This window comes from Bos indicus x Bos taurus, chromosome X, assembly GCF_003369695.1.
Source record: "Bos indicus x Bos taurus breed Angus x Brahman F1 hybrid chromosome X, Bos_hybrid_MaternalHap_v2.0, whole genome shotgun sequence".
Classification (NCBI taxonomy): Eukaryota; Metazoa; Chordata; class Mammalia; order Artiodactyla; family Bovidae; genus Bos; species Bos indicus x Bos taurus.
This window is the reverse complement of record NC_040105.1, coordinates 30,678,714-30,692,860: the sequence shown is the minus strand read 5'-3', so window position 1 is coordinate 30,692,860 and position 14,147 is coordinate 30,678,714. Positions and strand designations below refer to the sequence as shown.

General features: G+C 39.3%; 1 protein-coding gene across 11 annotated transcripts in view; it reads left to right on the top strand.

Moving 5' to 3' along the window:
• Positions 1 to 14,147, top strand: part of DMD (dystrophin) — a 2,656,945-nt gene that overhangs the window by 2,415,130 nt on the left and 227,668 nt on the right. For all 11 annotated transcript variants that reach the window (XM_027533579.1, XM_027533577.1, XM_027533571.1 and 8 more), the window contains one exon: positions 12,262 to 12,322. In XM_027533579.1, coding sequence (XP_027389380.1) covers positions 12,262 to 12,322 — 61 coding nt within the window. The remainder of the gene's footprint in view (positions 1 to 12,261; positions 12,323 to 14,147) is intronic.

Genomic DNA, 14,147 nt, shown 5'->3' with positions numbered 1-14,147 from the left:
GAAATAGTGGGTGACATGGGAGTAGAGTGGAAGGAGGAATTAATTCTCCAGTGAGGAAAATGAGATGTTCCATGTTGACTAGTATTAATGTGCATGACCCCTGAGGCTATGTGCAAATCCAAGGTAGAGAATATTTCATCTGATAGGAATCTAGCAGAGGATGCTTTTGATTACCTGACCCTTGATTTCATTTAGCGAGAGTCACAAGACGTATTCAGTGATGCAAATTAGGTTCTCCCTTCTCCTTAGCCATTCTGATATGATGAATAGCCCCCTTTCCAATTTCACACGTAGTCTCCTTATAGCCCTTTTGTCCAGAAAGGGATTTCTTATGTATGTATAATGAATATAAATATAGGTTTTAGGAAACGCTAATGTTTTAATGAGCTAGAAGCAGGCAGACAAGAGAGAGAATAATTGAAGGATTAGTCAACATGGGGGCAATTTGACTTGAAAGCGAAAATCTGAGCAGGATATGTCTGGGGAAAAATGAGAAGAGGAATGGAATGGAAGGAGCTCATTTATGATGTGAGCTAAACCTAGTAGAATTCTGTCTCAGAAGGTAAAAAGTGAAAGTTTGTATGGGGAACTTGACCTAGGCCAGCTATCAAGGGAAAGTGACTAATTCAAAAGACTTGGCCCAGGCAGTATGGAGCAGCTGTGTCTCTTAGAGGTGTCAGAAGAAGAAGAGAAAGTTTTGAAACCAAAGCCTCAGTTATTCCTGGAGCCCAACATAGAAGCTCACTAGAAACCTTGCTGTCTTAGGGCAAAATTAAAGACGGCAAAACTGATGTCTTAGGACAAGTCAGGCAATTCCTCTAACATGAACCACCCACACCAATTGAAATAGAACAAAAAAGATTGTAAGTTTAGTGATGTGAAATTTAATTTAAAAATCAGAATCGAAGATAGGCATGAAAGTGAAATGTTTTATTTCTTCCTAAAAATACTTGGCTATTAATATTTGTTTTGAGTTCCTAAACAATACTAATAGAGAATGATAAAACACAGTTGACTTTTGTAGTTGACACAAGCCTCAGAATGCCAGAAGGGAGATTTGTCTTCTTTCAACTTCTACTACTCTGAGAACTGCCTACAATTTTTTGAAGAGTCAGAAACTGGCTGGGAAAGGAAAAAGCAGGATTATTTAGTGGAGTTGTTTGCTAGGCCCATGATTTGGAGGTTAACAGTCAGGGTAACTGTAGAACCAGAGAGTCTCTCATTTGCCTGGTTTCCCTGGGATTCCTCACACTGGCAGTGAGTCAGTTAATGGAATAAATATCTTGATAGCTCACTATATAAATTATGATGATAATAAGGATAGGGATAGGAAAAAAAAATTGAGAACTCTGCTCTTAACACTGGCTGAGCAAAGCATCTTGCATGGATTTACCTGTTTAACTCTTACAACAACCTTATAAAATAAGGATTATTGTTTTGAATGTGTATTTCTTGCTTTCTTTGTCTGTGTTGGGTCTTATTTGCAGAACGTGGCATCTTCGTTGCAGCAGGTGGGCTTCTCTAGTTCTGGTGCAGCTTCTCCCTAGTTGTGGCCTACAGGCTCAGTAGTTGCGGTGCATAGGCTTCGTTGCCCCATGTCTTGAGGGATCTTAGTTCCCCAACCAGGGATCAAACCCACATCCCCTGCATTGGAAGGCACAGTCTTAACCACTGGACCACCAGGGAAGTTCCCAAAATAAGGATTATTATTGTCTCCATTTCACAGAAGAGAAAATTGAGATGAGAGAAGTTTAATAACATAATTTAAGTAGCCACTATCGAGTTTCAGCTTCAGAGAAGGGGTTCCAGGGGCTAGTGAGGGCAACCCCCAAGTCTCAACTGCAGAGGCTAAAGGGAATAATCCCCATTAACGTTTTGGATGATAGTAGAGGAAGTGGCTAGTAAAAAATGGGAGTGATTTGGCTTATGAATATTTTTCTATTCTTTAATCTCTTTAATGTCCTTCTCACCCTCACCCTCTCACCCTTGTTGTCTCGCCCTCTTGCCCTATAGGTTGGCTGCTAGATCAGTTCTGATTGTCCCTAAATGTGTTGAGGTTTGAGGTCTAGGCTGAAGGACCAGAGGCCATCTTGTCATGTGCTCATGGTAACTCATCAGAGCATAAGAAGACAATCTTCTGTTCATACCATGTCTGCTGAAGCTCCATTGGCCAAAGTGACTCGTATGATCAAGGTCAAGGGGCTGGGAAACACACTCTCCTGGTCCTGTGGCTATGACTCCAGTATAGATATTTAATTCTTTTATAGTGGAATAAAGAACTGAGGCCACAATTGAATTTCTCCCTCCCTCTTATCACTTTTATTGCTATCATATTCTTAGCTGTTTCTCACTCTTATCTTGCTTTCTAAATGGATATACACCTTATTTATAATCATTTGGTTTTTAATACCTGAGTTGCTCCCCACTGGCTCAGGTTTCAAATTTTACTTTCCTTGAAATTTCTCTGGTGCCTACTACAATACCATTCACACAGAGAGTATTCAGCAAATGGTGTTGACTGCCTGCTGTCTTTTAAAAGCACATCTGGAGAGATACTGAAGGCACCTGGCATTACTGCACTGACTTCTTAGTAACCTGGCTAACCCAGATGGCCTAAAGACCTCAGCTGCCTTTACCCAGAGGAAAGTACTGTGTTAATGTTGCTACTTTTCAGTCGCTAAGTCATGTCTGTTTCCTTGCAACCCCATGAACTGCAGCCTGCCAGGCTCCTCCATCCTCCAGTATCTCCCGGAGTTTGCTCCAATTCATGTTCATTGAGTCAGTGATGCTATCTAACTATCTTATCCTCTGTTACCCCTTCTTCTTTTGCCTTCCATCTTTCCCAGCATCAGGGTCTTTTCCAGTGAGTTGGCTCTTTGCATCAGGTGGCCAAAGTATTGGAGCTTCAGCTTCAGCCTCAATCCTCCCAGTGAATATTCAGGGTTGATTTCCTTTAGTACTGACCAATTTGACCTCCTTGCAGTCCAAGGGACTCTTAAGGGTCTTCTCCAGCACCACAGTTCGAAAGCATCGATTCTTTAATGCTCAGCCTTCATGGTCCAACTCTCACATCCATACTGGAAAAACCATAGCTGTGGTAATAGAGTCCGCCAGTTCTGTTTGAAATTATCAGAAACTCCATGACTCAGTCATGGCTCAACTTACATAGGCACCTGTCCTCCTATATCAGCCGTATGAGGCTTGATTTCTTTCTTACTGTCTTAATCATCACAATGAGATTCCTGGAGCTTGGTATAAGTCAGTTTGAAGGAGCTTTTCTCTCGAGTCATGTTACCAAATACTGGTCTTTGTGGGGTTGTACAGCCAGCAGCACTGGATATTAGATCTAGTGTTTATCTCCACAACTCAGTCACCTTGCCAGAGACTTTAGTATGAACTCTCGTCTTCCCAGATCAAATGTAAACCTGAGCTTCTAAATGACTTGGCAATCTACTGACAAATCCCACAGTCTGGCATTCTGTTCACCATGTGTGATGGTCTCAGAGCTCAGTGTTATCTGCCTGACAGCTCATATAATATTTACAGGTTGTTATTTGTGAGGAATTTTAGTTAGCCATAAAGATTTCCACAGCCATGCCAGACATTAGAGGTCTCATTCATCACTCTCATGACCTTCCCCTCTGGAATGTAGCCCATCTGTCTCAGCTGTTGAAATCTTTATGGAAAACCTGCCTATCTTTGAAAGTGTAGTAAGTGATCTGAAAGTTTTCATTGAATCTTTACTTTTGATATATGGTATAGATATATAAAATACTATTCTTATTTTAATTTAATGTCTTGGAAAGTGTTACATTTAACTTGACCTTTCATTTAAATGACAGAAAACTTACTCTGGCTACAGGAGCCCTATGGATCACATCAAAAGAAAATAGAAATCATACAGAAAGCAACTGTGGTGGAGGAAAATGATCTACACATACACATCTATACATACACATACATTTGCTATTAATAACTACATGAAAACTGAAACCCTGTGTTATAATCTTGATTATGACCTTAGGAAGTGAAAAAAGTAGAAATAAGTTTTTCATGTAATTAATTATTATAAGGGCTTCCCTTGTGACTCAGCTGGTAAAGAATCTACCTGCAATCCGACCTGGGTCCAATCCCTGGGTTGGGAACAACCCCTGGAGAAGGGAATGGCTACCCACTCCAGTATTCTGGCCTGGAGAATTATTATAAAGGAGACCAGAAACAAATTCCATAAATAAATGAATCAAACAGGCTGGTTTATAGGACAGAAGAGAGGTGTGACTAACCTTCAGATGATCCCCCGCTGCATTCACATTATTCTCCTGTCATATACCATTTCTCAAACACGTAGTTAGGACCTAATACTGCTACTTCCCCTCTGACTACCTGCTCCATCAACTTGTCTGATCTGGTTCAGTCTTCAGCACTCCTGTAAAATTGCTCTGTCGAGATCAACAGTGATCTTGTGAGCCATACATATTTCTCTTGTATACCCTTAGTCCATTGGGACCCACTGTAGCTTATACTTCACCATCTGGCTCTCCTTCCTGTGTTTCATCCTACTTCATTCTAGTTTCTACATTATCTTTTTTGGCAGCTTTTCTATTGCCACTACCATTTTGGTGAATTCCACAGGATACAATTCCTTTAACAGCCTTCTCTCCTTAAAAGAGTCCAGCCATGAGTCTTTTCCGGTGGTCCAGTGGTTAAGACTCTGAACTCCCATTGCAGGGGCCCTGGATTCCATCCCTGGTCAGGGAACTAGATCCCACATGCTACAACTAAGACTTAGTATAGCCAAATAAATATAAATAAATTAAAAAAAATAGTTCAGCCATTTTTATAGCTTTGGCTACTATATAGTACTTACAGTCTTGATCTTTCACTTGAGTTTCAGTGAAAAGACCCATCTTCCAAGTATTTTCATCTAAACACATAATTTATCTGAAATTCACCTTCCAGTTTATTTTCCTGTCAGTGAAACTCCTAATTGCCTACTAAATACATCTTAGAAGTATAAAGTCATCTATGATTTTTTGCTTTCACTGCACACCAAAGTCACTTACGAACTACCTCTCAAACTCCACTCTCCTACCTCTAATCTAGATAACCTCTTGTCCTCAAGAACAATCTTATCTTTTCATCATCCAAATCCTCTGATTGTAAAACAGTCTATGACCTGCTATTTCCCATTGTATCATATATGAACTAATCTCTTTAACACTCACACTGATGAAAGGTAGACAAATAGTCTACCTAAGAATGAAGATTCTGTTGGGAAGATGGCATTGGTCTAGGCAGACAAAGATGAAGAAAAAAGTTACACAAGCCTAGGCAGTTAGATAATGTTCAAAGACTTTTCTCTCTGGCCTACTTTATACTATATGAGGTACATTCATAGTAGTTAAAACTGGATCTGAAGGTGAAAGACAAACGCTGCCCAGTTGAGACAAAGAGATTGATCCCAGGACTACTACTATTCAGACAACATCCCATAACTATGTGATAGCAACATGATTTGTATGGTGATTAACATTTTGCAAAACAATTTCATATTGATTTTCTCATTTTATCCTGATAACATTTCACTAAGGGAGATATCATTATTCCCATTTTGCATGTAAGAAAAATAAGGCTCAGGGAGAGAACAAAACTTGCTTAAGATCATGCAGTGATGATGATGTCAGGACTCAAATCCAGCCCTTCTGAATCTGTGTTCTGGACACCCTTAGTGATCCAGATACCCTCTAGACTCTGAGCTGGGATTTGAGGTAGAATGCCAGTGTGCTGAATGTCTTTCTGATCTCAAAAAGTTTATTATCTATCATGGAAAGAGGAGGTGGGAAAGGCATGTTCTCAAATAGTCCATTGAATTACACAATATATCTAACATGCCTTGAGAATTGTACCAATGGAGTGCCATTGACCTGTTGTGGACTGTAGATTTTCTCTTTCCACCTTGACCAGTAAAGAAAGACTCCTGTTGGCAAGAACATAATTTATATAAAGTGCCTTTAAAATGTTCATATCCTTGAATCAAGTAAATATACTTCTAGGAATTTTACTTAAGAAAATTAACAAAGAAGTGTGCAAAGATTTATCTACAGAGATGTTCATTGCAGCCTTACTCATACCAGTGAAAAACTAGAAACAACCTAAATTGTCCCGAAGAGGGAACTTCTAAAATACAGTTTAGTACTTCTACTAATGGAATACTGTTCAGTCGTTTAAAATGATGTGAGCAACCACAGATGGTTTGGGTAGGTGAAAGTGGCTAGTTAGAAGCAGGTTTGGCTGCATGTAAGAGAAAACTCAAATAACAGTGACTTACACAAAGTAGGAGTCTCTAAGTTTCTCACATAGAAATTCAGAGATAAACTGAAATGATAGCTACATATTGGTCAAGAACTAGATTTCTCTATGATACAAATGAACGTGTTTACAAAACAGAAATAGATTCACAGACTTAGAGAACAATCTTACAGTTGCCAGGAGTAAGTATGGGAGGAGGGGATAGTTAGGAAGTTTGGAATGGGCATGTACGTACTGCTATATTTAAAACGGATAACCAAGAAGAAGCTGCTATATGATACAGGGAATTCTGCTCCATATTATCTGGCCTGAATGGGAGGGGAGTTTGGGGGAGAATGGTTACATGTGTATGTATGGCTGAATCCCTTTGCTGTCTGCTTGAAACTATCACAACATTGTTAATTGGCGATACTCCAATATAAAATAAAAAGTTTAAAAATTTTAATTAAAAAGTCAAAGAATAAAAAACTTTCAGAAAATAAAGTTGAAAAAACAGATTTCTCATATACTTTTAAAACTTTATTTGTTTTTTATTGGAATATAATTGCTTTCTAATGTGTTAGTTTCTGCTGTACAACACAGTGAGTCAGCTATATGTATACATATATCCTCATCCTCTTGAGCCTCCCTTTTTCTCAGCCATTCTTAGTGCATAACTCTTGTAGCCTAAGTTGTGAGGGTCCTGCCCATATCCCCTCTGGCATTCACCATAGCCAGGCTCACCAAAACTAGACTTCAAACTACACATACCTGTGACTCTGCCTTTAAGGGCATCTCTGGCCATCAGCACCTGCTCATCAGCACAAGGGGCATACCGGAAGTGCCGGAGAGTTAAAGACTTCACCACGCTCCAGGAATAGCCCTCAAGCAATAAATAAATATTTATTTATTAAATTCACCATTCCCTTGCCCTTCAGGTGTGCAGGGGATAACTCTTAAGTGTGTCCTACACTGAAGCCCCAGCTGAACTGAGCCCCAGCTGCCCAAAGCAGTAAAGCATCCTTGATCAGCTTTCTTCCCTTTCCTGACTCACTTCTGGCTCTTCTCCCAGTGCTTCCCTCCATCAGGACTCTTAACTCCTCGCACTCAGACCCATGTGCCTGTCTGTTTCTGGGGAGCTGCAACCAAGGTGGCGTCTGTTCTCCTGGTTACTATAGCTCTGAACATCATCACATCCAAGGCAGGAAGAAGGCAGGTGGGAAAAGGGCAAAGCTGCCTTTTAGTTCAGTCGGTCTTTGAAAGAACTTTCCCGGGAGCCTCACCTGAATACCCTCAGCTAACATTCTCACGACCTTGGGAACATTGCTGCACCCAACAGTTACAAATACTATTACCAAAGAGACTTGGTGGCAATCCAGGATACACTTGTTACTAGCTGTGTGACCCTTTACTAGCTGAGTTAGTTTACTGACTGTTTCTGAGCATGGGTTGCTTTATGTGTAACAATGGAATAGCGTGACCATGGTGGGCATTTGGAAGGATTACATTAAGAAACATACAATGCTTGGTACAGAGTAGACATGCAATAGCTGTGTTTTCTCCATTTCCTGAATCATCTGACTTTGAGTAATAAACCAAAATTACCATCTAATACTTACTGATTTATGACCTCAGACATGTTTGATCATCTGCAAAATAAAAATAATAATACCCACCTCACAAGTCACTCTGACTATATCAAATGAGTTATTTGAAGTCACATTTCAGGCACAGAGAGGGGTTTTCCTTTCTCCCCCAACCCCTCCCATCACTTCCTCTACATCAAGAATTTTCAACAAAGTGATATTGCCCCCAAGAGGGCAAAAATTGGTTTTGGGGATATGTAAAACTCATTCTCTTTATATGTGAAGCACAGATACATACAATGCAGAAACTGATACAGATATAGTATACCTGTGGAATAGGGTGATTAGGAGCAAAAAATAGACTGAAAAAATAGACTTCAGTACATGGAAGTTCAGTAAAGAGAAATAAAGGTGTTTTCTGTGTTGATCTTCTTAGAAAGAAAAGATACCTGGAACTGGGGACAGAGAGTGGGGAAAGGTTGAGAAATGTTGCTCTAGAGTCGATCTTGATAGACTGAGTCCATAGAACCCATCCCTGGAATCCGCATGCTTCTGAGCTGGCCTATCTTCCCCACTGCCTTTTTCATAACCCCCACAGGTGAGGTTTCTCTTTTGTCCCCAGTGAATTGGTGGGTTTTATTTATTTTTATAAACCATCCCCACTTTCTTTTGACCCAAGTTATGTCATTAAACTCCAAAACCACCAAATATAAGAAAGGTAGAAAGATTACTGAATGTAGGAGGGTCTGAATTCCAGAGAATGCACTTTTGGCACAGGTTAAACAATACTAGCTTTCTTTCTAATTTTCTGGTTAGGCCCCTGTGTTGATTAAAATATGGCTTAACACCAGGGTGCTTCCCCTTGGCCCATTCTGTTCATCATGCATTAGAAAATGGTAGAAATGAGAACTTCCCTGAAACAGTGGGGTCTGTGTTGGTGATTTTCAAAAACACCTCAGGCACAATATTGAATCCTGTCACCTCAAGGGAGGAAAGACATTTGAAGGTAGAACCATTACCCTTTCTTGCTGTTGATATCATACTGCTTCTGTAACCAAGGGGAAATGCAGAGGTTGGTTTTAGAATAAATAAACTCATGTGTAGTTTGCTATTTAAATTCAGTAGACAATACCACACGGTGCTGCTGCCATACGATAATGGATGGTGTTTACCCTTGAGAATCTGAATCACAAAGCTGCATTGGAATTACATGTAGCAGTTATAGAAACATCTGTATAAGAAAATACCAAAGGACAGCAGAGTGTCATAAAAACTATTCGCCAGTAAATCTGCGTGTGATGGGCTAGTAAAAGTGGACACGTTAGGCATAAGAGATGTGTCTGCCTGTCGTGTAGGCTAGCTTTGTGAGGGATGACAAGCTTCCACTGGTACCTTGAGATAAGAAACAGCTGTTGTTGGCATTGGCATTCCTGTGAGAAGTGAAATGATAATTCTGAAACACACTTGCGAGAGTTACCGTATATGTGACCAACTTTGGAATATATGCAAGACCAGAATCCAGCAGCCCCGAGCTTTTGCTCAACAACATTTTAGCAATCTCCTGAGGAGGAGTACTGATTCCAATTGCATAGAACCATTGTCTGATTGTGTGTTACTTCTAAAGCAAGTAGTTGCCGCGTGTGTGTATGTGGTAGGGATAGAGGGCAGGGGCAAGATGGAGGAAGGCTATTATTTTTCTTTTTTATTGCATCAAGGACATTTTTTGGTATAAAGTTTCTGACTTTCAAACGATGACTGCAAAGCAGTTGCTTAGGTGCATTTATGAATTGTGAGTCAAAGAGGAAAAAACATCTTTCAGCACAAAAGCTTCGCTGAATCTCACCATCGGATCTGTTTAATAGCTACACAGAAAGGCAACGAGCTTTTATTTTAGAAGGTAAAAAATTCACCATTTTCATATACAATTTCTGTACTGTCTATAAAAATTAATAAAAACTCCAATTACAAGAGCTTAAAATTTCATATTGATCTGGAACTTACCTTTTTGTAGATTTTTTTTTTTATTATATCCATTCAGCTTTTTAGTTCAAGTATATTCTTAACTACTACTCTGGCATTTTCTGGGGAATTTTCTTTTCCTTTTAATGTTTAACTGTACAAAGTCCACTATAGATGCCTGGTGTGGGTCTGGCCATTCGCTCAGCAGGCATTCCACTTTTCCTCTGTTTCCTGCTAGATTTTCTGCTTGAAGGTTGTTCCATTCAGGCCGAGCACCCCTACCCAGCCAGCACCCCACCCAGCAGCCAGTAGAACAGACTCCTCTGCTATCAGAGGACATTCTCGGCAGCCTCCAGATCAGACTTTCTGGATGAGATGGTTGGATGGCATCACCGACTCGATAGACATGAGTTTGACCAAGGTCCAGGAGATGGTGAAGGACAGGGAAGCCTGGCATGCTGCAGTCCATGGGGTCGCAAAGAGTTGGACATGACTGAGCGACTGAACAACAAAAGAATAATAGGGAACTGGAGAAGGATGATCAGAGAAATGGTGCAGCTCAGCCCATAGCAATCTTTATGAAAAGAAGAACCATTCCTTCTCTGCTTAGCCATCCATAGCCTTGACAATACAGCCAACGCAAACTCAACCAAGTACTCCCTGGAGTTCTCTTCTACCTTCTGATTTTATGCTATGGTTTTAAGAAGTAGGCACCCCGAGAAACCAGGAGCCATGATTTCTGGCTCTCCACCATGTTTCAAGCTAGAGAAGGCTTGGGTTTTTAAGTTCCCATAAAAGCAGACTGCCCAGTCTGCTCAGGGAGTTCAGCCTAAGTCCTCAGATCAGGTCTTATTACTCTCTGTACTAATCTGGTCAAGAAAACTGTGTCCTAGAGAAGAATAATGGACAAGAGGAGAGTTGGGCAGACAATGACAAAGGTAAAAGAGAGAAAAATAGAAAAAGAAAGGGAGAGTTTGAAGGCAGGGACTACTTCCAAACAACAGATAAATGTCTTTTTCCTCCATATTAAAAATCTTTCCACCAAAATGAAAAGGCATAATTAGCAGCTAAATACAGGTTCATGTCTTATATCTGTTAACTGACATATCGCCAAGGTACAAAGCAGCATGCCTGGTTGAAGGTTGGGTGGTTTGAGCCCTCTATTACTCTATATAAAACAAAGAGTCTATAGTTTCATTACCCTTAAATTGTCTGGCAGTGGGCAAAGTTTTATTAGAAGCTGTTCTTTCATATTATGCAGTGTAGTCAGGGATATATTAGCTTTGACGTTTTCTTACATCTCAATACACTGTGGACTGAATTTACAGTGAGACCAATTTAGAAGGGAGATTTTCATAGGAGGAAGTAATGGTCAACATCAGCTGTGCTTCAACTTATAAGCAGGATGAAAATTCAGGGGAAAAATGGACATACATGCAAAATTACTGGTTGTTAATAAGAATGCTTCTTATATTTATATGCTTGATGCAATTCTATGTCTCAAAACTGGAGTTTCTTAAAACTCTGTTCAGGAGGAAGATTTTATTATTAAGGAAATGGTATAATGTCTCCTAACATGATCATTTTCTCTTAAAGAAGCCAAAAAACCCCATCATATTAAACCGCACATAAAAGGTTGTTCAACTTTGGAAAAGAAAAAAAAAAAAAAAAAAACATAGCACTACAAGTTAAGCATTTAAAACACTGTTTAAAAGTGATTTATTTGAGTGATATACAATCAAGTTGTTATGAAACGAATTCCCAGTATGTGAAATTTAATTTCACCTGTAGGATCCATCACTCATCACCAAAGTTTTATTACACTCTAGTATCGGGTGCCATTCTCTCACTTGGGGTTATCTTTTCTAATCAGGTCATGCTGGTCACCTGACATTTTTGAGGCACCAATTAAAACATGTCATCAGTAAATGAAATTGAATTCTGTTCAAACCAAATAAAGAGGAAAACTAGCATATCAGAGTGATGAGTGGAGTACTTTAGTGTCAATAACTTAGAATATAAATATATCATAGAGGGATGTTTCAGCTGCTAAACTAATAAAACCCAGTCAATCGAATAGTAAAAGATACTGCAAAACAGCAACAGGAAGTGTTATAAGAACAGCACCCAATGGAGACACATAAGAGAAAACCTGTACACATTCAGTTTCTTATCTGCTCTATAGGTATAACAGTGGAACGTTTTTTGTGTTTTTTTCCTTTGCATTTATCTTTGTGCCTGAATGAGTTCAATTTCACTTATATCAGGACAGAAACTTCAGAACAGCACGTTAATCCGTCCTGTCTTCATGGGCAACTGAACAAACAGACCAATATCAGTGTAAAATTGTAATTCTGGAGATTAATGCTGTCTTTCTTGTTTGCCTTGAACTTGACCTCTTTGCCTTTCTTTCCCCCCTTTTTTTTAGCTTCTGTCCAGGGTCCCTGGGAGAGAGCCATCTCACCAAACAAAGTGCCCTACTATATCAAGTAAGTTGAAAACATCAAGTTCTCAAAGAGGCATGTATTTTGGCTAATATGTATATTCACAGATGAATTTATTTTTAAAACTCGATGTTAGCCTGGCCTACAATACCTAGTTCTTTCTTCCCAAAGAAGCTTGGATAATTAATTCATGCTACAGTGACCACTGAAAACTTGCTGATGCCACAGGGAGGTACCTTTCGGAAAAGTCCAGTTAATGCAACATACATGTTATGGTTTGTGATTGGAGGTGGTGTGGATTTCGTGCAACAGAATAGAAACTGCCTATAATATTATGGAGAGTGGCAGTGAATACTTACAAGAACCATTTTATTTATCCAGGGATTTTTCCCACATTTCTTCTTTAGACAAAGATGGAAGGTGTCTGTAGCTATCTGTCCACAGACTGTTTTAGGTGAATAAATACTTGATGTACCCAAAGGCAGGCAGTAATAGTTCTGGATTTGTGGAGCTGAGGTGTTCATTCTCAACACATAGCACTTGGCATTTTTCACATAACAACAACAAAAATGATACTGTTTTCAGGGGCCATTTATGTCAGTCAAAGGCATACAGGTTCTTAGAAGCACCTTCTGCAAGATGCTGTATAAAATACAAATTATGATACATTGGGTTGCCATGAAAGAGAGAGGAGAGAGAGTATTGAGTTATTATGGTACCTTAACAGTTACTCATCAATTGTGTAATTGAGTCCAGCTTAAATTTAAGTTTCGGTCGGCTACCTCAACAACAATTTAAATAAATCAGATTCACGAAATAGTCTGCAATACCAACTTAAGTCTTTGAACTTGCTTCCACTATCAGTCTGACTAAAAATATGAAATGTTTTTCCATCTTTTCAGCCTGCCATCTTTTATCGAGTCTGTTTTTATTCTTCCACTGCCCATCAATCCTTCATAATTCAGTTTGCAAGCAATAAGGGCAGTCCTAGATCTTCATTACTACAGTTCTCAAGAAATTGGATTTCATGCCTCAATTTTGTTAACTCAGAAGAATGGGATTGAGGGGATGTTTTTGGCTTTTCAAGGAGAGCTATATCCTTTAGGAAAGGTGGTCTTACTAAATTTTTCCAGATAGGGTTTCTCTCACTTTAAAAGTTCTACTTCAGTGTGTTTTAATCCTACTTTTTAATTTTCCAATTTCCAATTTTATTTTATTTTTGTTGTGTATAATTATTTAGTCACTCTAAAGTACATGGTTTAATACCTATTTAAAATCACCCATTCTCTTAAATAATGTACTGATTTGTAGACATGAACTGTATTGCTTTACATGCACTATATATTTTGTGGAGCCATTTTATTCAAATTCCTCCCAGTCTTCTCCTACATCAGTGTCTTCATCATCACAGATTTCCATTTCTGACTAAGACCTGCTCCTTTTTCAATCCATTTCTAAAACTCTCACTTTATCCAATTCCTTTATGAGCTAAAATAAAAACTCCTTTTGTGGCCCAGATGTTAGGATCACCTGAGAGTCTGAGACATCTTTAAGCCATCATTCTCCAAATTGTTACCTGTTTGGGGTTCATTAAGTGTCTTGTGGGATTCCTAGAGTACCCCCCTCATCCCACTGTCCTTTCCTTAAATATGTATCTTCTCCCTGATGTTACATCTCCTTTGAAAGATCCCAGCACAGTGCTGTGAAACAGTGGAAATGAATTCAGTCCAAAAAAAATGAAAAGAAAATGAATCCAGAAAAGCTATAATTCCTCCCTGTACCTTAGACTCTTACTGCTCCTCGATAGGATCAGAGAACAGCCACTCTATTTTTCTTCCTGTTTGTCCAGAGCTCCTTCCCCAACTTGAAG